Source organism: Hyperolius riggenbachi, chromosome 3 (assembly GCF_040937935.1).
Source record: "Hyperolius riggenbachi isolate aHypRig1 chromosome 3, aHypRig1.pri, whole genome shotgun sequence".
NCBI classification, from domain to species: Eukaryota; Metazoa; Chordata; class Amphibia; order Anura; family Hyperoliidae; genus Hyperolius; species Hyperolius riggenbachi.
This window is the reverse complement of record NC_090648.1, coordinates 85,604,495-85,626,538: the sequence shown is the minus strand read 5'-3', so window position 1 is coordinate 85,626,538 and position 22,044 is coordinate 85,604,495. Positions and strand designations below refer to the sequence as shown.

Below are 22,044 nucleotides of genomic sequence, written 5' to 3'. Positions count from 1 at the left end.
CCAAGGAGGTTAAGTGATGAAGATGCTAATCCTGCATTCAAAACTTTTTCTGCTGTTATGGTTTGGAGTTATCACATACCTTAGAAGCACTGACCCTTTAATTGCCATTGCCATCCGCTGGCAAAACAGTTGCATGCTGAGCGGTCTTTTTATCTATAATATATTCCTCTTCTTCCCTTTATTTCCCCCTCCTTCTAATGACATAAGCCAGTGCACTTCCTAGTATAGACCACAGTGGTTGTACCAGTGGCGTACCTAGGGTATTTGACACCCGGTGCTGGGTATTATAAGACCCCCCCCCCCCAAAAAAAAGTAAAGGGGCAAAAAACGGGTGGGGGTATAACATGCGGCAAAAAAACGGGCGTGGCCGTGAACGGATGAGGGCGGAGCTAACTGTAATTTACCGTGAACCCGGGGTGAGAGTGATATGGAGGCTGCCATATTTATTTCCTTTTAAACAATACTAGTTGCCTGCCAGCCCTGCTGATCTATTTGGCTGCAGTAGTGAACTGAATCACACCAGAAACAAGCATGCTTGTTCAGGGTCTATGGTTGAAAGAATTAGAGGCAGAGGACCAGCACGGCAGCCAGGCAACTGGTATTGCTTAAAAGGAGATAAATATGGCAGCCTCACTATTATTCTCACCTTGGGTTCCCTTTAAAAGTGCAACACAAAGACAGTGGACCCAAGTTTTGGTGACCCTTTCCTCAGAAAATTCACATACTTGTCCAGGTTTTCTCAAGAAAATACATGTAATGTGTGCAGATTTGCCCAGAGAATACGTTCAATCATGTCGGCAGATTTGCCCAGAAAATACATGCAATCATGTCGGCAGATTTGCCCAGAGAATACATGCAATCATGTCGGCAGATTTGCCCAGAAAACACTTCAATCGTGAAGCAGACCTGGCCAGAACATAAACGTAAAAATATAAATTAAAAAAAAAAAAAAAAAAACATTTACTCACCTGCAGCAGGGCTCCTGTTTCAGGCCTCCGTCCTGTGCACAGCTCCCACGATCCTCTGCAGACAGCAACTGAAACTCCCAAAGTCTCCAGAGCAGGGCTTCGGACATTTTACTATAGCCCTGCTCTGCTGCTGCGGTGAACTGACACGGCATCTATTAGATGGCGACAGTCAGTTCACGCTGGGGGGTGCTTGGAGAATTTTCGGGGGTGCTTTAGCACCCCCCCCCCCCCCCGGTGCCGCAACTGCCCCCAGTATAGGTAGCTAGTATGGTATGGTATGGTGCACCCACACCCCTATAGGTAATATAGTGGCCCCCAGTAAAGCTAGTGTAGCGACCCCCATGCCCAGTGTAGCTAGTATAGTGGTCCCTGTATAGCTGCCCCCAGTATAGGTAGTATAGTGGCCCCCAGTATAGGTAGTATAGTGGCCCCCAGTAAAGCTAGTATAGTGGCCCCCAGTTTAGGTAGTATAGTGGCCCCCAGTTTAGGTAGTATAGTGGTCTCCAGTTTAGGTAGTATAGTGGCCCCCAGTTTAGGTAGTATAGTGGCCCCCAGTGTAGCTAGCATAGTGCCCCCCCCCCCCCAGTGTAGCTAGAAGGAGGGGTGACAGCAGGGATAGCGGTGGGGAGGGGGGGACATATCCCCTCCCTCACCTGGGTCCCCTCCTTCTGCCTCTCTCCCCCCCCCCCCCAAAATGCGGGCAGCGGGCAGCAAACGGCGAGCAGGCGGGCGTGGAGAATACTCACGTTACTTCAGTGTATCAGTCTGGAACGCTGCGTCGCCATCACGTGCCTCTTCTGCGCCTCCAATGATTGGAGGCGCAGAAGAGGCACGTGACGGGGACGCAGCGTTCCAGGCTGATACGCGGAAGTGATGTAAGTATTCTTCGCGCCCGCCTGCTCGCTGCCCCCGGCCCGCTGCCCACATTTTGGGGGGGGGGAAGAGAGGCAGAAGGAGGGGACCCAGGTGAGGGGGGGATATGTCTCTCCTCCCCGCCGCTATCCCTGCTGTCACCCCTCCTCCTAGCGCTGCTCTTCCCCGCTCCTGCATTACTTTATCTATGGGGGGTCGTGGCGACACCCCCCTGGCTGTCTGGCACCCGGTGCGCCACGCCCCCCTGCACCCTGTGGTAGGAACGCCACTGGGTTGAACTCGATGGACATATGTCTTTTTTCAAACCAAGTAACTATGGGAGTGTCTGAAGACTCTGGGAGGAGGGCGGGTAACAAATACACAATTAGCAAGAGGAGAAAAAAGAGCGAGGGAGGAAATGATGTCAGGATTAGATTCATTCAAAGGTAACCAAGATAGAAACTGTCTAGAATATGATTCTCTGCTTCTCCTTTATTAAATTCACAGGAATCATAATGTGGACAGTGCAATACATTTGTGATGTAAGTATAACTAATATTTATCTACTTACTGTATATATACTGTATGTTTTTTATTTCTAGGTTAGCATGGGTGTCACTTTAATAATTTCACACTACATTAAAGGCCCATCTTCCATACTGAAAATCGGCATCGCAGTCACTGTGATCGCCATTTTCACTAGTTTGCATTTCACTGTGATAACGGGTGTGATCACACCAGGTGCAATTGCAATTCCTAACGTGGCCAAAAAAAGCCGCAGTACGTTTTTCCAAATGGGAGATGCACTGAGTTTGCTGTTTGATTTGCATGCGCTTCCATTCATTTAACCAAATCGCAAAAGCAGGAAAAATGCAGCAGGCACAATGCTTGCGATTGGGTTAAAAACGGATCGCACTATTCTTGCACTGGGCAGTTTCATCCAGCGCTGCTGAGGAGATATAGATAATTGCAGCTGCGGTAGGACACAGGTGGTTCCTTCTGAGTAAACAAGCAGCCTTAAGCTGGCCAAACCAAATCGATTGTTACCAGAAGATTTGATTATTTGTGCACCACACATTATGTTGTTTGCATAAAAAGATTTTAATTGTTAAGGTGGCCATAAATGTAGCGACTTGGTGGCTGATCAACCATCCAATTTGATAATTGTTTGAAATTGGTCAAATGTACTGATCGGACATGTGTGAAAATCTCAGATCAACGTGGTCGATTGGGTGCGTGGCGGTAATGGCGTCCAATATTGTGAGCCACTAACGCGACGAAACCTCTTACCGATGTCCCTCCCAATTATTACATGTACCCCCCCAAACCCCCCCCCCCCCCCCCCCCCCGGTGCCCGTGCACTAAAATACTTTATCTATCACTCCACCTGCTAGTGTCCACTTCTGTGTCTGCCCGCACTTCCGCATTTGGGTCCCACATGACTACCGGCATTTATCATGAGGCGCTTGTGTGGGTCGCCAATGTGGAAAAGCGGCAGATAGGTCAAGTATATGCACTGGATGGCACAAATAACATTTGGGAGGATGAGGCCAGGGGTGGCAAGGCGGCGCCACAAGGCCGATTCCTGAAAGATTTCCTGCTGAAACCAATCAGCAATCATCCTGCGGTTGTATCGGAAGAAATCGGAGTGAGGATCTATGTGGTAATGATGATATGTACGGTAATATGCAGAACATAGCAGCCATATTGTATCTCGTGGAAGCCATATTTTTCACTTTTCTATCTGCTGTGTATCTTTCAGAGGTGTATGTATGCCAGTCTGGCAGCTGGCTTTATGAAGTTCCTTATGTAAATGTAAATTAACTCTGCATTCAGTGGCCAGCAGGATGAGCTACCATTGTCTGCATTGAATAGATCAATTACGTTGGATAGGCAAATTAACCTATACATTCAATTAGGAACTGTCTACCTAGCCTCTAATTAGGAGATGAGTAATTAGGCCAATAGCAGCCGTGTCCTTACCTTTAATCTGCTAGGAAATACTGTCACCGATGTGTTTGTCACCTGTAACCTGTGGCCCCAGCAAGGAAAGAGGTAATTAGATAACAACCTCCGCTTTTGTCCTGCATCCTAAAAAGGTGTTGCATTGCTTTGAACTTTGTATTCATGTAAACAGCTACCTGTTGACCAAATATACAATCCGGACTAACTGAGTCTGGGAACTTCAAAGGCTAACAGGAAACTCTGGCCAGCAAGGATGTGCTGTCACACCTGAGGAAATTGGATTACTCCTGGATCTGGACATGTGAGTGGCCCCGGGCCACAAATTTTCCTATAAAACATTAGCTAGGAGGATTTAGAGTCATAGTTCTTTGGAGATAGCAAGACGCTAGGACTATCCTGGTCTGACCAGAACCGCGTTCTCCTCGCAACAACGCTCAGATCTATATGCTGGTAACGTTTATTCCCATTTTATTTTAAGCAAACTGTCTTGTTGTGTATCTTTGTAACTTTTATCTTTGTCATTTTTACTTTGTTTTTGTAAATCTTTTGTATATATTCTTGTCTGCACTGTTCCACTTTTTGGAATATTTATTATATTAAATATTTATTTAATAAGTTTGACTTCTGTTGTACTAAGCCAACGCTCATAGCCTAGAGAGAGTCTGCAGTGTAACTTGTGTTACAAGTTCAGTGCCTGATTGTGCCTTGCTACTGTGTGTGTGTGTGTGTGTGTGTGTGTGTGTGCGTGGCGTTCCCGTATTTGGCCTAAAGCGCAAAAGCTGACCCAGATACGGAAACGCGGACTGCGTTCAGGTCACTCGACAGCAGAGTGGAAGTGTCTAGCAACAGCTAGTGGTGGCAGTGAGAAGTGTTCTGAGGGGTTACAGCCTTGTGTTAGCTTGAATAAGGCTGCTTCCCCTCTCGATCTGGTCAAACCCGCAGTCGGGAACCGTATCTGCAGGCGTGCCGCAGGGCTGGTTCTTGACAATCAGATCTCGCTCTGATCAACCACAGAGAGATCTGTCTCTTGGTTGATTGCCCGCCAAATCACTTGATGTACAAGCACTTTAGAGCATCATTAGACAGGACTGTTTGTGATTAAAGTGGACCCAAATTAAAAATACAAGATTTCAGAAATAAAATCTATTTTCTAAATTATAATAATAAATAGCAGCCTTTTTTCAGCTACATGATGACAAATATAAAATATTTTACATTTATTGGAGAAACCCCTCCCTTCCTTTCATATTGCCGGGACAGAATCCGGCAAACTGGTGGAGTAGGTGGTGTCCGGCAAAGGAGGAATTGCTAATGGCTGCCACCTGTATAACCCTAGTTATGAAAAGAGAAGGGTGAAAAGCAGTCACTGAAATGCTTATAGGCTTGAAGGAGTGTTTATTTATATTTGTATGTGTCAGAGTGGTGCAACTACCATGGCCCACATGCAATTAGCCTGTTCTCCTGAGTTTTCACCTAGGTGATATTTTCATCGTGTCAATGTCTTCTAAGCCACCATCAAGCAAGAAAATACTGTGGTAGTAATTTTGACAGAACTTTTTTTTTAACAACTTTTTGGTATTTTTTAAATTACAAAGTGTTGAAAAGTTATTTTAAAGAGAAGATGGAAAATGTATCTCCTAGGAGAAAACTCAGGAGAACAGGCTAATTGCATGTGGGCCATGGTGTTTGTGCAGCTGTCCTTCTACATTGCTTAGAAATCTGCCATAACGAGTCATCAAAGTACAAGCATTGTTCTTCGCATGCCGCCGGACGCCGCTTGCTTATCCGTCACTCATTGTTTCCCTTCCTCTCCGCAGAACTGAACAGGCTGCCTAGGGAGCTGACGTTTCAAGAGGAATTTTAGTGAAAAAGGGGAAAAAAATAAATCCATACGTTGCAAAGTGAGAAGTTAAAACGTAGAAGAGAGATTAAGAAGTTATTGATATTTGTCATGTAATTTGTTCATATAGTTTGATCCACATTCAGCCTGCAAGTCATCATCTTTACTACTGGCAGACATGAAAAAAAAAGACAGCACCAACTGCCGTTATCTATAACCACACCCCCTAACGTGATAGGTTAAAAGGTTGTATTTTTATAGGTATACATATGCACAGAGGCAGATACTGGTTGCTTAGCAGTTGGAAACAGCTGTTATTTCAACAATGTAACAAGGCTCACAGAAGGGAAACTGTCAGGACCATGGTCATGACATCACACTGTGGGAGGGGTTTCACCACAGTATCAGCCATACAGACCCTCCTGATGATCTATTCGAGAAAAGATAAAGATTTCTCATGGAAAGGGGGTTTCAGCTTTTAATTGGGATGAAGTTCAATCCTTGGTTACAGTTTCTCCTTAAAGTGGCCCAGAGATGAGTAAAAAGAGTAAAGTTTTTTACTTACCCGGGGCTTTCTCCAGCCCCAGAAGCACGGATGCGTCCCTCGCCGTCCTCCTGCGGTCCTCCGTTAAGCCGCAAACTGCTCCAATAAGAGGCTGTGTGACATCAGCAGGGGGCCTTCTGCGCATGCGCGGACCTTCTGTGCAAGCGCACTTGGCCCTGGCTGATGTCACTCGGTCAGACTGAGCCCGACTGAGCCGTCTACTGGGGCTGCGTTGCGGCTACACGGAAGATTCTGGGTGGGCCGCGGGAGGCACGCGTGATGATGGCGAGGGATGCATCCATGCTTATGGGCCTGGAGGAAGCCCCGGGTAAGAAATTGATCTCTGGGTCTCTTTAAGGCTCGTACAGACGTCCAAACAATCTGCCCACTATCATCTAAACTTGGTCTATTGGAATACAGTTGGGTGTGTGTATGGCTGGCCAGGAACAAAACGACAAACTGATAACAGTTGGTTTGCCAGATCCTTCCAGTGGATCAACCTGCACAACTATTTTGTAGGTTGGCTACGTGTGTACGAGTCGTCTTAACAACTTTGTTGATTTTGAAAGCGGATATGTTGAGCAGTTAGTCGTTTTGCTTGTGTACTCAGTATTTCCACAAGTTGGTTGTTTAGTTGGTTGGCGTGTGTATGTGCTTGTTTTGTAAAAAAAACTTGTCATGTGGTTGGTCCTGCATTATGTTGGACGTGTGTATGAGCCTTTAAAGTACCCGGGCAGTAAACAATATACTTTCCACACACAGATTTCAGTTCTGCTCAACTGAAATTTTTGACATGAGCAGAACGTCGATGATGGGCGGGGAGGAAGTGTCAGTAGCATTTATTTAAAGTTACAGGTGTCCTTTAATGAAAATCTGTAGTAAAACACAAAAAAAAATAGTGGATTTGGAATGGTTCAAAATAAACAAGAACAGTGTGTTATGGATTCAAGTAAAACTGTAGTGATGAAAAAAAAAATGTCAGATACTTATGGAGAGGGAAGGCTCTGGATCCTAAAGAGCTTTCCTGTACCTCTCTCGGTGTCCTGGTTCCTCGGTACCTATACTGGAGGCGGGGTCATCAGGCTATCTATAAGGAAGGAGGGGAGGGTCATCTGGATTCTTAGACTGAAGACAGGGGGGAGGGGTCATCAGGCTACCTAAACTGGAGGAGGGTGGGGTTATCTGGCAAGCCATACTGGCAGTGTGGGGGGGGCGGGTCATCTGGCTGCTTATACTAGAGGGAAAGGTCATCAAGCTACCTATACTGGAGGGAGGGGGAAGGGTCATCTAGCTATACTGAAGGGGGCGGCTGCTGACAGTGGCCTTGGGCAGTAATGAGTACAAATCTGGCCCCGTCTATAGGATCAAAAACCTTCACTCTCTGTAGGTAAATATCATACTTTTTTTTCTCTTTAGTTTTACTTTAACGCATCACACACTGTCTATGTATTTTAAACCATCCCAAATCCACTGGGCTCAATTGAACAACCACTGCTTAAATTCTGCTTGACGCAGTGCGAAACAATCAATCCTCCTCCGGCCTCTGACCTTCTGTAATTTTGTGGGAGTTTATCACAATGTGATGCTACTTTGTGTACTTCTTGCTGACTTCTGGCAGATGCTTTTCTTTCTCTATATTGTTCTCGGTTACATAACGATTTTTTTTCTTCCCGTCTACCCAGGGCCGGCCCTAAACTTTTTGCCGCCTGAGGCAAAATTAGAAAAAAATCCGTGGGTGGTTCTGGGGCGCCGATCTGGAGGGGTAGCGGGCAGGAAGGGGGTATTGGGCCTAGCGGTGGGGATTGGGGGACACAGGCGAGGGAGGGGGGGTCCGACCCCCCTCCCCACCGCTAGGCCCAATACCCCCTTTCTGCCCGCTACCCCTCCAGCTCGGCGGGCGGCCCCCTGCACCCATAGACAGGCGGGTGCCGCCCCCCCCCCAGAAATGCCGCCTGAGGCAAATGTTTCACCCCGCCTCATGAGCGGGCCGGCCCTGCGTCTACCAGGCAGAACCATTTATCATAGTAACAACTTTAAATTGTTGAAAGAAAACAAGAAAAATCAATGTTTATTGACTGTGACTTTCAATGTACAAGTAACCCTATATTATGTTTGTGTCACATGTACAGATTCCAAACTTGCCTCTGATGAACCCAAATCCTACTTTCAGGTTTGGTTTTACAGACTTCTAGACCTATATATTGGCAAGGCTGGATTTATGCTTTTTGCACCCCTATGCCAACTTCATTGTTGCTCCCAATCATGGGTGGATTTATACTTTTTCCGCCCCTAGACAGACTTTCTTGAGGCTCCCCTTCCATGTGCAGCACCCCTTCCTAAACCTTGTGCTGCCCCTTTATGTACAGCAGCCCCCTTAAAGTGAACCTTAAGCCAGAAAAAAAAAATTAGTTTTACTCCGGTGCCCTTTACTCCTGTGCCCTCGCAGCCACTCACTAATCCTCTGGTCCCCCGCTGCCAGCTAGTTTCGTTTTTAACCGATAGTCCCGTAAGGACTGGCCACGTGTAGCTTTTTCCGCATTCCCGACTGTAATCAGCGCTATTGCGGGCCGCAACGCGTACAAAAATACGCGTAGCCGCATATCTATGAGTGCGTAATGCGGCAATAGCACTAATTACAGTCGGGAATGCGGAAAAAGCTACGCGTGGCCAGTCCTTACGGGACTATCGGTTAAGAACGAAACTAGCTGGCAGCGGGGGACCAGAGGATTAGTGAGTGGCTGCGAGGGGACAGGACTGCTGCAGGGGGCTGGTAGAAGCAGGTGTCTCTTTAAGTTATATATCCCTTGGGCAGCAGCTCCCTATTTCCCTGTATTACTCTTTATTTACAATTCTAGCATTCCATTTGCAGCCTCTTCTTCCATACGCAGCAATCCCTTTTTGCATGTCCAGCCGCCCCTTGGCCAGCTGCCGTACAAGGCCTTTCCAGAAATCCGGCCCTGCTCCCAATCTGAGTGCCGCAGCCCCCTCTTTTATGTGCAAGGGCTGTTTTCACTAAGAAACGTGGTCACATTTAGGCATGATCAATGAGAGGCAAATAATTTCTCATAACATTCAAATTTCATGTAAATGATATGCAGCTTAATCACAAAAGTGCTAGTGTTTTTTTTTAAATGCTAGTGCTATTCTACCCTATGGCAGTGTTCTCACTGCCGCAATTGTTGCCAATCGTGGGCATTTTGCGATTAGCGCCAATCGCAAACGCGCCACCTGCAGCAGTTTTGAGGTGATTCTAAAGCAATCGCAGTACAGTGCTTATAAATCTTGCTCTGAAATCTCGGAAGTGTCCAGTGATTTTTACCACGCTAATCACAGTTAAATCACTTGCGCAAAAGGCTAGAATAAAGCGCTTGCGTTTTGCTATTTTAAGCGTGAATGAGCCCTAAGTTAACCTAAATCAAGTTTAACTTACCTGGGGCTTTTACCAGCCCCCTGCAGCCACCCTGTGCCATCACTGGGCGATCCTCCCCAGTCCTCATGTCTCCTGATCGTCTTCTCGTGGATGGGAGAGCCCTGCGCATGTGCAGTACAGGGAAATTTCTATTGCGCATGCGCAGAGCGCTCCCAGCAATGGGAGCATGATTGAGTATGTGTGCGGCCCACGGCTGTGCATGTGCAGTGGCCGTTGATTCGCCAAGTCGCCTGCCGAAAAGGGGAGCTGCAGGGGACTGCAGGATCGCTTAGTGACGGCGCGGGTACATGGTGGCGGCAAAGAGCTGGTAGAAGCGCCGGGTAAGTTAAACTCGTTTTTATTTCAGTTGGACAATAAGGGTATAAGAGGCGCCCTGGTGCAATAAAAGCATCTAAAAGCAGTTTAAAAAAGGAAAATAAATTTGAGGTAGCTTACCTCAGTGACGAAAAAATCTTTGTATTTTACAAAGGTTTTTATTAGTAGCACAGGCAACGCGTTTCGCGAGTCAGAGCCCGCTTCCTCAGGCCAATAACAGTGCCAAACTAAATGACAGATTCAGCAAAGGGAACTTCCAGTCCATTTTTATTGGTCCAAGTCCCGGCTGCATATAACTTAAAAGAAATTTGAATGTTTAAATAAATTATTAGCATCTTATTGATCATCCCTAATCACAATGCGATGTGATACTTTTATCAGGTGTGTTTTCGATTTCCGTTGGGTGAATAAAAAAGTCCGGGACTTAGAATGGCCGAATTCCGGAAAAATCACATAGTGGCCTAATTGTAATGCGGTTTTCCTGCACGAAAAATGCAGCAGACACGATTACAATACGGTCAAATTGCGTTGCAAATGCCAAGCAGTAATGGAAAAATCCCTGTGTGGTTTCCATTAGTAAAGTGACTACCTAGCATTTTTTGCGATCATAATGCGATTGCAATCGGATCTCAAAATGCACTCAGTGGAAAATGTCCTTAGCATTAATAGCATTAATGGACAGCAGCCCCTCTCTTTCACGTACAGCAGCTCCCTTGAGCAGCAGCACTCCCCCCTTCCGTGTGCTGCTCTCCATTGGCTAACTCTCCTTTCCATTTGCAGCCTTCTCTTCCATATATAGCTACCATTTTTTTATATTCAGCCATCCCTTGATCAGAAGCTGCCCAAGGCCCAGGTCATTGTGGCCTTTTCACTGCTCAATTTATTCATTAACAATGGATTTTATTAATCATTGTCAATAATAAATATAGCTTTCCTTTTGTTACTGATCTTACTCTGTGCTCTGAAATCAGTGTATTTTGAGTGATATGTGGTTTGGACTATTAAGCCCTTTAAAGCTAGTGAAAATAAACTGAAGAGATAAACAATTGTATCCGGTAGTGCTAATCCTAAACAGGATTTTCCTGGGATTCCGCCGCCTAATTTTGGTTTAAAACAGGAACTCATACTTGAAAACCGCGTGTGATTTGCAAGGTTCTGAAAATGCAAGTGTGGCACATGTAATGTATTGAAATGGCATCGCATTCTGTTTTGCGTTCATATGTAAATATGCCTTTAGGGTTCGTACACACTAGGGGCGTTTCGGCCTTTTTTCAAGCGCAGGCGATTTTTAAAATTGCCCACAAAACGCTGGTGCAATGAATCTCTATGAAGAAAGTTCATATCAGCGGGGTTTGTGCGCTGTGCGCTCAGCAAAGCGGTGCCTGGACCATTTTTGGGGTGATTTTACTATAATGGAATCGCTTTGTGGGGCGATTGCGTTGGCGTTTTAAAGAATAAATACATTGTATTTATTCTTTTTCGGGTCAAAGAGTTCACTACCTGAGTTGCGTCAGGGAGTGAATTACAAAACCGCTCGGGAAAAGCGCTTAGAAAAGCGCTTTTCACAAAAACAAAACGCCCACCCAAGCGCCGGGAATCAAAAAAAAAATTGCGACAAAAAACTCCAACGCGAACGTTAACGTTAGCGGAATGCAATGTGAACGAGCCCTTAGTGATTTTTCTGCATTTAAAAATGTGGACGGCAGGTCTTTTTTTCGCATGTGAGTCACGTGACAATGCAAGTTAGTGGGAACGGTACACAATCCACATGAGAAATGCAGTTTGGATGAATATTTGCATGCGGTTTTGAAGTTCATCGGTATTCACGGAAAAATGCCATAGCAAAAATGTGCATACTAATGTATATAAAAATCACACACACATAAACGGTTATACAAAAAAGAGCAATAAACTGGCAAATGCGGAGTTGTGCATGCGGAATAAGAGAAGTGTGAACTGCCACTAAGGATAAAAATCAGAGTTTAACTACTACTGGACCACCAGTAATATGAAAACATGCTGTTGGTCCCTCTTAACAGATCCTAGGATGTTTTAAAACATTTTAGTGCGTAAAATGCCAAATAAAATGTATGTCTTTTATTTACAGTAGCATTGTTTATTTTAAAACTATAGGCGATGGAATTGGAGAAATAGTGTATTTTTTTTTATTTTCCCACAAGTTATCCCTTTAAAGTGAATAGAAAATTTAGTAATTACTGAAAACAAATATCACCCCAAAAAAGCCTGATTTGTGGCGAAAACAACAAGGTATAGATCATTTTGATACGATAAGTAGTGTTAAAGTTATTGGCAAATGAAAGGGTGACAGGTGAAAATCGCTCTTGTCCTTTAGGGTAAAAACCCTTGAGGGTGACGTGGTTAAAATTTGACTGGCTCAGGTGAATGATAATGTTTGTTCAGCTCTCATACACACAAATCTTGAGTTACTGAAATTGTTCTCCGTTCTCGAAAATTTTTTCCATTCTCTGTTGCCTGCACAGAACGCTCCAGATCACGTGAGCGTGATCATGAGCAGCGCGACCTGGCGAGGTCGGCATCTGCAATGAAGGGGATCCCGAGACCCCGGAGCTGCAGCGAGGGACACATAGGCTGCCAGGGGCTGGAGGAAGCCCCTGGTAAGTGGATCTGTTTTTGTTTTTATTTTGGAGCTTGCACCTTCTCTTTAATTATGTTATTTAAAGAAAAAAATAATTGGCAGTGGACTAGTCTATCGCCACACCTCTTCTTATTGGCCATGCCTCAATTTTTATTTTTTATTTTGACGTTTTTCCTGTGAATTCTCTTTGGCAGGTCCCAGACTGTTACCGGTACTGGCAGTGATTGTAACAATACCAGTATTAAACCTGAGGGGGTGTTTTTCACATTAGCTTTCTTTGAACTCAGACTTTTTCCCATGAACTGATTTTGTTAACACAGTAAAGTGGGGGACGTAGTGATGTTGTCATAGAAACCAGTCAAATGTTTTTGTTTTTTTTCAAAGAGGATGGAATTTTGGAATTTGGCTGCTACTATGGGCAGCATGCTCTTCTGTGTATACACAAGTTGCAATGTTTTTTGTTTGTTTGTTTGTTTTTTGTTGTATGCCCTTTTAACTCTATTATTAAAGCGGACCTAAACTCAGAACTTCCTCTCTGCTCTGAAAGATACACAACAGCATAATAACCTTTTAAAGAAAAACATTTCATTGTTACAGCTGATACAAATCATCCAATAAATCTTTCTACTTCCTGTCACGATCTGTTCCTGCTGGTGACGTTTGTGAACTGTATGGACTTCCTCTGTTCACCAGCAGATGTCCCCTCATTTCAAGAACATTTTACATTCCTCCTGAAGTTCCCTCTGCCCACCAGCAGAGGTCTCTGTATTCAAGAACTGTGTCTCTGCAGCCTTGGAAGAGGTCACATGACCATCCTGCAGAGTATATAAGTCCAGCTACAACAGAACACTGTTGCTAGTTCATTGATGTGGATAGCCCTAGAGCCTGTGTTCTGGTCATTGCTCCTGTTCCCTGTTCCCTGCTTCCTGATACCTGATACCTGTTTCCTGTTACCTGTCTGCCTGTTACCTGATTGCTTGATTCCCTGGTTTATGATATTGGCTTTGTCTGACTATTCTTCTGCTCACTGATTGTATTGCTTGATGTCCTGGTATCTGATCTCGGCTTGTTGACTAACCTATTGCCTGCTGCATATGTCCTGCGCTTGGTTGTATATTATCCTGTGTATATATTAGTTAGTTAGCTTAGTTAGACAGGGTTCGGGGTTCACTGTGTGCACACTGTATATATTATTATTGGTTTGTGTATGTCTGATCGCAAGACAATTGCCTGCAATCATATTGCTAGTTGTACAATTCATTTGTATTTATGTTCATGCACCAATTGCAGCATCACTTGTGTATATATCCTGTCCTTGTAAATAAATCATTACTTTATTTCACATTTACCCTGGTTTTGGTCTTCAGTATTTCCACATTAAGTGACATTCTGCATTCAGTGCAAATCTGCATGCACTGCTCGTTACAGAATGAACTAGCCAAAACAGTCACTAGGAAATACTGAAGGTTCATTTGTTCCAGCCATGGGGTTAAACTGGACTCCGCAGGATATAGATTACTTTGCCATATTTGCAGAGGAGGATAGAAAACACTGTTATAAAGAGTTTTTAGATTACTCTTATGATGAATTGCAGCAATTAATTTCACAAATTAATTATTTTGTGCAGCAAAATATTTTTTCAGTGTCTGATGTACAATCCCTGCTGCAAATTCTGCAAAGTCTCTTGGTAGCTAAAAATCCAGCTACAACAACCTATTATCAGCCTAATCAACAGATTAAGCCAATTAACCCTTTAAACTATGTTCAGAGTAATCTATCTGCTCCCATTAAAAGTGACTGGGACCCTCCGTTTGGAAAATGGGAAATTGAGTGTCTGTTTAATGATTTGAATGATGATTGGAGGTCTTTTATTAGCTATTATGCTCAAAAAGATGAACAATTTGTTTCCGCATGTATAAAATCTGCAAAAACTTTGGTTGATTTGGGTGTGTGCATGCAAAGGTCTGTTTCTCCTTTAATTGATGCATGGGAGAGAGTTCTGTCCACTTACTTTCCTTCTGCTAATATTTCTAATGACCAGCTCACACAGTGCTCAGTGGCTAAACCTGCTTCTAATCACAAGTCAGTTCCCCTTCAGACTGCAAAAAGATCTACACCTTGGTTAAAGCAGTATCCAGTTACATACCAAGAGCCTGTTCTCGCTTTGAGAACTGTCAAGAAAGCAAAGCATAAACAGAAATACTTCCCAACTTCATCTATTCACCATTCACTACCTGTTGCACCAGATCCAGGTGGAATCACCTTACAAACTTTGACACCAAAGCCTGCAGACTCTTGCACCCAGCCACCTGCAGACTCTTGCACCCAGCCGCCTGCAGACTCTTGCTTCCAGCCGCCTGCAGACTCTTGCTTCCAGCCGCCTGCAGACTCTTGCTTCCAGCCGCCTGCAGACTCTTGCTTCCAGCCGCCTGCAGACTCTTGCTTCCAGCCGCCTGCAGACTCTTGCTTCCAGCCTGCTGCAGAACCTCTCGTCCAGCCTGCTGCAGAACCTCTCGTCCAGCCTGCTGCAGAACCTCTCGTCCAGCCTGCTGCAGAACCTCTCGTCCAGCCTGCTGCAGAACCTCTCGTCCAGCCTGCTGCAGAACCTCTCGTCCAGCCTGCTGCAGAACCTCTCGTCCAGCCTGCTGCAGAACCTCTCGTCCAGCCGCCTGCAGACTCTTGCACCCAGCCGCCTGCAGACTCTTGCACCCAGCCGCCTGCAGACTCTTGCACCCAGCCGCCTGCAGACTCTTGCACCCAGCCGCCTGCAGACTCTTGCACCCAGCCGCCTGCAGACTCTTGCACCCAGCCGCCTGCAGACTCTTGCACCAAGCCACCTGCAGAACCTTTCATCCAGCCACCTGCAGAACCTTTCATCCAGCTACCTGCAGAACCTCTCATCCAGCCTCCTGCAGACTGTTGCACCCAGCCTCCTGATGAACTTTGCATACAGCCATCTGCAGAACCTTGTCTCCAGCTTCCTGCAGACTCTTGCTTCCAGCCACCTGCAGACTCTTGCTTCCAGCCGCCTGCAGAAACTCTCATCCAGCCGCCTGCAGAAACTCTCATCCAGCCGCCTGCAGAAACTCTCATCCAGCCGCTTGCAGAACCTCTCATCCAGCCTCCTGCAGACTGTTGCACCCAGCCGCCTGATGAACTTTGCATACAGCCATCTGCAGAACCTTGTCTCCAGCTGCCTGCAGACTCTTGCATCCTGCCAGCAGAACTTTGCATCCAGCTTGCAGAAACCTGTATTCAGCTCACAGTCTTCTTACTTTCGGTACAGCAGTGGTTAACTTCATCTCTTCCTGCCAGATCTTTGCAAACTACAATTTCTGACATGTCTACACAGCCTACAGCTCCTGCCAAGTCTGCAAGGGACAGCACTTCGCTCCAGCCACTGCCAACCAGTTTACCAGCCTGTCCAGGTGCATCTTTGCCAACCAGTCCAGCTGCATCTCTGTCACCAGGTCCAGCAGAAAGTTTGCTATCCTGCCCAGCTACATCTTTTCCATCTTGTGCAGCTGCATCTTTGCCAACCAGTCCAGCAGTAAGTTTGCCAGCCCGTCCAGCTGCATCTCTGCCCTCCTGTCCAGCTGCATCTCAGCCATCCTGTCCAACAGGTACAGCGGAAGTTTTGCTTCAGCTCGCACAGGCTTTGCGTCAGCCCGCACAGACTTTGCTTCAGCCCGCACAGACTTTGCTTCAGCCCGCACAGGTTTTGCTCCAGCCCGCACAGGATATGTTTCAGCTTGCACAGACTGTATTGGGGTGTCTACCAACGGTCCAGCCAGGTGCTCAGCCAACGGCCCAGCAAGGTGCTCAGCCAACGGCCCAGCCAAGCGCTCAGCTAATGGTCCAGACCCCTGAAGCCAGCCAGCCTGTTGCCACCCTGCCTGAAGCCAGCCAGCCTGTTGCCACCCTGCCTGAAGCCAGCCAGCCTGTTGCCACCCTGCCTGAAGCTTTCCAGCCTGTTGCCACCCTGCCTGAAGCTTTCCAGCCTGTTGCCACCCTGCCTGAAGCTAGCCAGCCTGTTGCCACCCTGCCTGAAGCTAGCCAGCCTGTTGCTACCTTGTTTGATGCCCACCCTCTAAAGACTTTTGTTGATGCCCACCCTCAGACTTTTGTTGTTCCTCAGCTCCTACAGACTTCTGACAACAAAGCCCAGTTTTGCAGACCTCTGCTAAAGCCAAATCGGTTGTCCTAGTGGAGGTATACTATTGAACTGTTTGGCTGGAGACTTGTTTACATGCTGTCCTTCCTGCTGGTGTCTAGTCCACTGCCCTGCTTGATGACATCTGCTACCTGGTTCTGCCTGCTGCCTTTCCTGATATCTGGTTCCTGGTCCTGCCTGCTTCCGTTTCTGATGACATCTGGTTCCTGGTTCTGCTTGCTGCCTTTCCTGATGACATCCAGTTCCTGGTTCTGCCTGCTGCCCTGCTTGATGACATCTGCTTCCTGGTTCTGCCTGCTGCCTTTCCTGATATCTGGTTCCTGGTTCTGCCTGCTGACGTTCCTGATGACATCTGATTCCTGGTCCTTCCTGATGTTCTTCAGACTGCTGTGCATCTTGCCTTGTTGCCTGACGGTCTCCAGTCTGCTGTCTGCCTTTTCGCCCAATGTTTCTTGGGACCCAGGTGGATGTAAATTGGTAGTCTGGTGGAGCGTCCTGAGGCCGCTCCTCAAGGGGGGGGTACTGTCACGATCTGTTCCTGCTGGTGACGTTTGTGAACTGTATGGACTTCCTCTGTTCACCAGCAGATGTCCCCTCATTTCAAGAACATTTTACATTCCTCCTGAAGTTCCCTCTGCCCACCAGCAGAGGTCTCTGTATTCAAGAACTGTGTCTCTGCAGCCTTGGAAGAGGTCACATGACCATCCTGCAGAGTATATAAGTCCAGCTACAACAGAACACTGTTGCTAGTTCATTGATGTGGATAGCCCTAGAGCCTGTGTTCTGGTCATTGCTCCTGTTCCCTGCTTCCTGATACCTGATACCTGTTTCCTGTTACCTGTCTGCCTGTTACCTGATTGCTTGATTCCCTGGTTTATGATATTGGCTTTGTCTGACTATTCTTCTGCTCACTGATTGTATTGCTTGATGTCCTGGTATCTGATCTCGGCTTGTTGACTAACCTATTGCCTGCTGCATATGTCCTGCGCTTGGTTGTATATTATCCTGTGTATATATTAGTTAGTTAGCTTAGTTAGACAGGGTTCGGGGTTCACTGTGTGCACACTGTATATATTATTATTGGTTTGTGTATGTCTGATCGCAAGACAATTGCCTGCAATCATATTGCTAGTTGTACAATTCATTTGTATTTATGTTCATGCACCAATTGCAGCATCACTTGTGTATATATCCTGTCCTTGTAAATAAATCATTACTTTATTTCACATTTACCCTGGTTTTGGTCTTCAGTATTTCCACATTAAGTGACATTCTGCATTCAGTGCAAATCTGCATGCACTGCTCGTTACACTTCCTGATTCATGGAAGCAGACAGAGGGTTAACATCCTGTGCTTTCAAATGAGCTTATCTGCTGTCATGTGACACAGGGGAGAGATCAAATTCAACTTGCGATTAGTCGCAGATGAGGGGGAATTAGACAAGCTAAATGCTCTAAATACATACAGGGTGCATTTCTCTGTTTTCTTTCTGTCCGGTGCAAGAGTTCAGGTCCAGTTTAAAAGATTTATTCTAACGACATATCCAGTGAAACAAAACATCAGTATCAGCTTGGCTGGATATGGCTGCAGTATGTAAATGTGGAATGACAAGTGGTAGCTTTATAGTAAATAAACAAAAGCAAAGTTTATGAGAAGAGTGAATACAGACTAATCCTTGCGTGTTTGAGCGCACTGCCTGGGTTTAACCCCCATACACAATCAGATTTACATTACAGAATACTCAAAATAGTATTTAAAATGTGAATTGAAAGCTAGGAATATCTGATGTTTATAATTGTCTTGCGATATTCCGTTTTGCAAGTGACACTGAAGTAAAAAAAAGTATGATATAATGAATTGTATGTGTAGTACAGATATCGTTTGCATAGATAACAACTGAAGTTTCTTAATTCTTTCTGTACTAGACACAATATGAGACTCTTTTATTGGCTACTAATGTTCTATACATTATCTGTACTACACATACAGTTCATTATCTCATAAGTTTATTTTCACTTCAGATTCCCTTTAAAAAATAAACTAAGGCCTCTTGCACACTGCAAGCGATTCCGATTCAGATTCTGCTTTTTAATCAGTTTTTACATCTGATTCCGATTTGCAGTTTGCTCCCTGCACACTGCAAATCGGAATCTGAATCGGATGTAAAAACTGATTAAAAAGCGGAATCTGAATCGGAATCACTTGCAGTGTGCAAGAGGCCTAAAGCAGTTTTCTCTGCATGAATAGTTTCCAAGACTCTCTGAGTGTCTGCTTTCCTACTCCCCCGCATATGCACAAATGGTAAAGGGTACACTTTATCCAACTTAAATAAAGCTGAAATTTCTACCAACAAATACTGGCCAAGCAACCTCTGACCAGTTTAACTGAACAGGTGTATACGGCTGTGATAGGACTGTCTAGCAGACTGCAGGATAGCTCCTCCTCTCCTTGAGACTCGTGTTATCCTATATAACAATTAGCCTGTGTCGCTGCGTCCAGCAGTTTGCAGCGTCCCTGGGTCCCTGTTATTTTGTTACTGCGCATGTGGGCAGTAACGGACAGCTGGAGGGACCGGGGGGCGAGACGGGCGGGCAGTTGCGTGCGCACGGCGGGTGAGCGCGCACGCGCAGTGACTGGCGGCGGCAAAAAAAAAAAAATGACATAGAGCCTGTTTTTAAACGGGCTTGGGTCTACTAGTGTGGTATAATTCCCTCCTCCAGCTGGTATCCATCCACTTATGTAGGTGTTGCTGGGCGAATCAGGGGAGATGAAGGCAGTCTCTGCTCTCTACACAGGGGGGTGCTCTCCACACAAGTGTATGAGATAAAACAACGATGCATTAGTTGACTTTCTTATTCAGAAGCTATGGAAGGTGAGGGTCATTGTGTACTGTACAGAACTTGTGAACAACAGTTTCCAGTGAAAAATTCCAGGATTTAAAGAAAAAATATATTTCATGATAGGCTAGTAAAGATTATGCGGAGCACAGTGAAAACAGAAAGTTCCTTCTTTGGCGTTTGGAGATGATCCTTAGAGTTAAGGAAATCAAAGACTGCCCTTTTTAAAATGTTAAAGAGGAAGTGTAGAAGAAATAACATAATGAATACATTGCTTATTGTTTACAATATTAATTTATAGATTATTTAGTCAGTGTTTGCCTATTGTAAAGTCTTTCCTATCCCGCATTTACTTTCTGAAATGTATCACTGGTGGTGACATCTTTAGTTCTGTCAGGTGATTTGTATGGAATGTTCATTACTGAGAGTGCTGTGGGGGATGATATTGCTTGGTTGTTGGAAAAACCCATTCCACAATGCAACAAGGTTCACAGACAGAAAACTGTCAGGACCACAGTCATGACCTCACACTGTGGGAGGGGTTTCACCACAATATCAGCCATACAGATGACCCTAATGATCTATTTGAGAAAAGGTAAACATTTCTTAAGGGAACGGTTGTATCAGCTACTGATTGGGATTAATTCAATCCTTGGAGTTCCTCTTTAAAGGGAACCTTCACCGAAAATAAAAGAAAAAGTTTCCTTACCTGAGGCTTCCACCAACCCCCCCTGCAGATGTCCTGTGTGCATGCGCTGAACACATAGGGATGGGAGTGCAATCTAGGACGCGTGGCCAGGGCTACGCAGGTGCATTGGCTCGGAGACTGGCAATGAAACTGAGCCATGTCAGGGGGACCGGATGATAGGTGAGTGACGGCGCGGGCACAGGACGGCTACAGGGGGCTGGTGGAAGACCCAGGTAAGTGAAACTTTTTCTTTTAGCTTCGGTTAAGGTTCCCTTTAACTGCCTGGATGTTATATTAGTCTTATGGTGTAAGTAGTTTCTGAGTCTCACACCCTGGAACAAGCATACAGAGCATAAACAGCCGATCTGCACACTTTTGTGATTCGCAGAGAAAAATGATCAGAGGTTAGAATTTTTTTTTTTTCTTTGCAAAAACTTTGAATGAGTGCTCATTCACAAGGGTGTTTTTGCCCTTTTTTCAAGCGCAAGCGATTTTCAGAATCACCTATAAAACGCTTGTGCAATGAATCTCTATGAGAAGGTTCATATCAGCGCGTTGCGGTCGGCAAATCGGTGCCTGTACCATTTTTGGGGCGATTTTGCCTCAATTAAACTTATAGGAGAAACGCAAAATGCTCCCAAAACCGCTTTGTGCAGCGATTGTGTGAGCGTTTTTAAGAATAAATACATTGTATTTATTCTTTTTCTGGATCAAAGAGTTCACTTCCTGACTTGCATCAGGGAGTGGATTACAAAACCGCTCTGGAAAAGCGCTTCGAAAAGCGCAATGCAGCGAGCAGTGGAGCGCCGGGAGGGGGGAAAAAAGCGCACAAAAACGCAAAACGCCTGCGTTTTCGATATTAGGTGTGAATGAGGCCTAAAGGTGGGAAATTTTAAAACTCATATCTGGGGTTAAGAGACATCTGCATTTCCACTGTGGGTTGAATTATGAGCAACTAGTGTGATGTTACACTACTACCTACCAGCAGAGGGCTCCAGCACACACATGACACAAGTGTAATTGCCAGCAGCTGCACCATCATCTCCAAGTCATGAGAACGGGCTCTTGGATGCCGTCGTCTTCCTTCTTCTCTGGTGGTTCTTAGGATCCGGGCCCTGAGCAAAGTAATTCCAACTAGCATGTTACACACCAGGGCAGCTGCCAGTGATCCTAAACCCAATCCAGAGAATAGTAAGCAAAATCCTGGGGGGTCCTGAAGAAAACACCAGGTTCCTGAAGGCTGCAACCCATAAGTTCCATAACCAAGCAGTGGAAGGGTGGACACCAGAAGGGCAAGTGCCCATGTGAAGGCAAGGCTTATCCGAGCTCGATTTTGAGTAACCACAGCAGAGTGCCAGAGGGGTCGAGTAAGACCAAGGCAACGTTCACATGCCATTAGAAGGCCAAGGAGAAGTGGAGAAAGTCCAAAGAACACCATACAGCCACCAAGAAACTGACATCCAGCCATTGGTATTCCTCCATAGGAGTAAAGCCACAGAACAAAGGATCCCGTGATGACATGTCCAGCCAAGTCTGTCATGAGAAGACCCGAGGCCAAGAGAAGGAACTGTGCTCTGGAACGCCGAAGATGTCGAGAATGGTAATATGCTCGAGCGAGAATCCAAAGACCAAGAGCATTGGACAAAGCACCTATGGCCATAGACAGTGATGGGAGGAGAGGGCTGGATGAACGAGGAGGAGAAGGTGGAGTGGTATAAGAAGGAGAGCTTGGAGGCCAGGGGGAAAACATTGAGGAAAAAGAGGTGTTGAAGGCTAGTGGTGGGGACATTGAATAAGGAGACAAAAATATTCTA

General features: G+C 45.6%; 1 protein-coding gene across 1 annotated transcript in view; it reads right to left on the bottom strand.

Moving 5' to 3' along the window:
• Positions 1-22,044, bottom strand: part of LOC137562790 (prostaglandin E2 receptor EP1 subtype-like) — a 49,133-nt gene that overhangs the window by 25,048 nt on the left and 2,041 nt on the right. The window contains exon 2 of the mRNA XM_068274486.1: positions 21,213-22,041. Coding sequence (XP_068130587.1) covers positions 21,213-22,019 — 807 coding nt within the window. The 5' untranslated portion in view covers positions 22,020-22,041. The remainder of the gene's footprint in view (positions 1-21,212; positions 22,042-22,044) is intronic.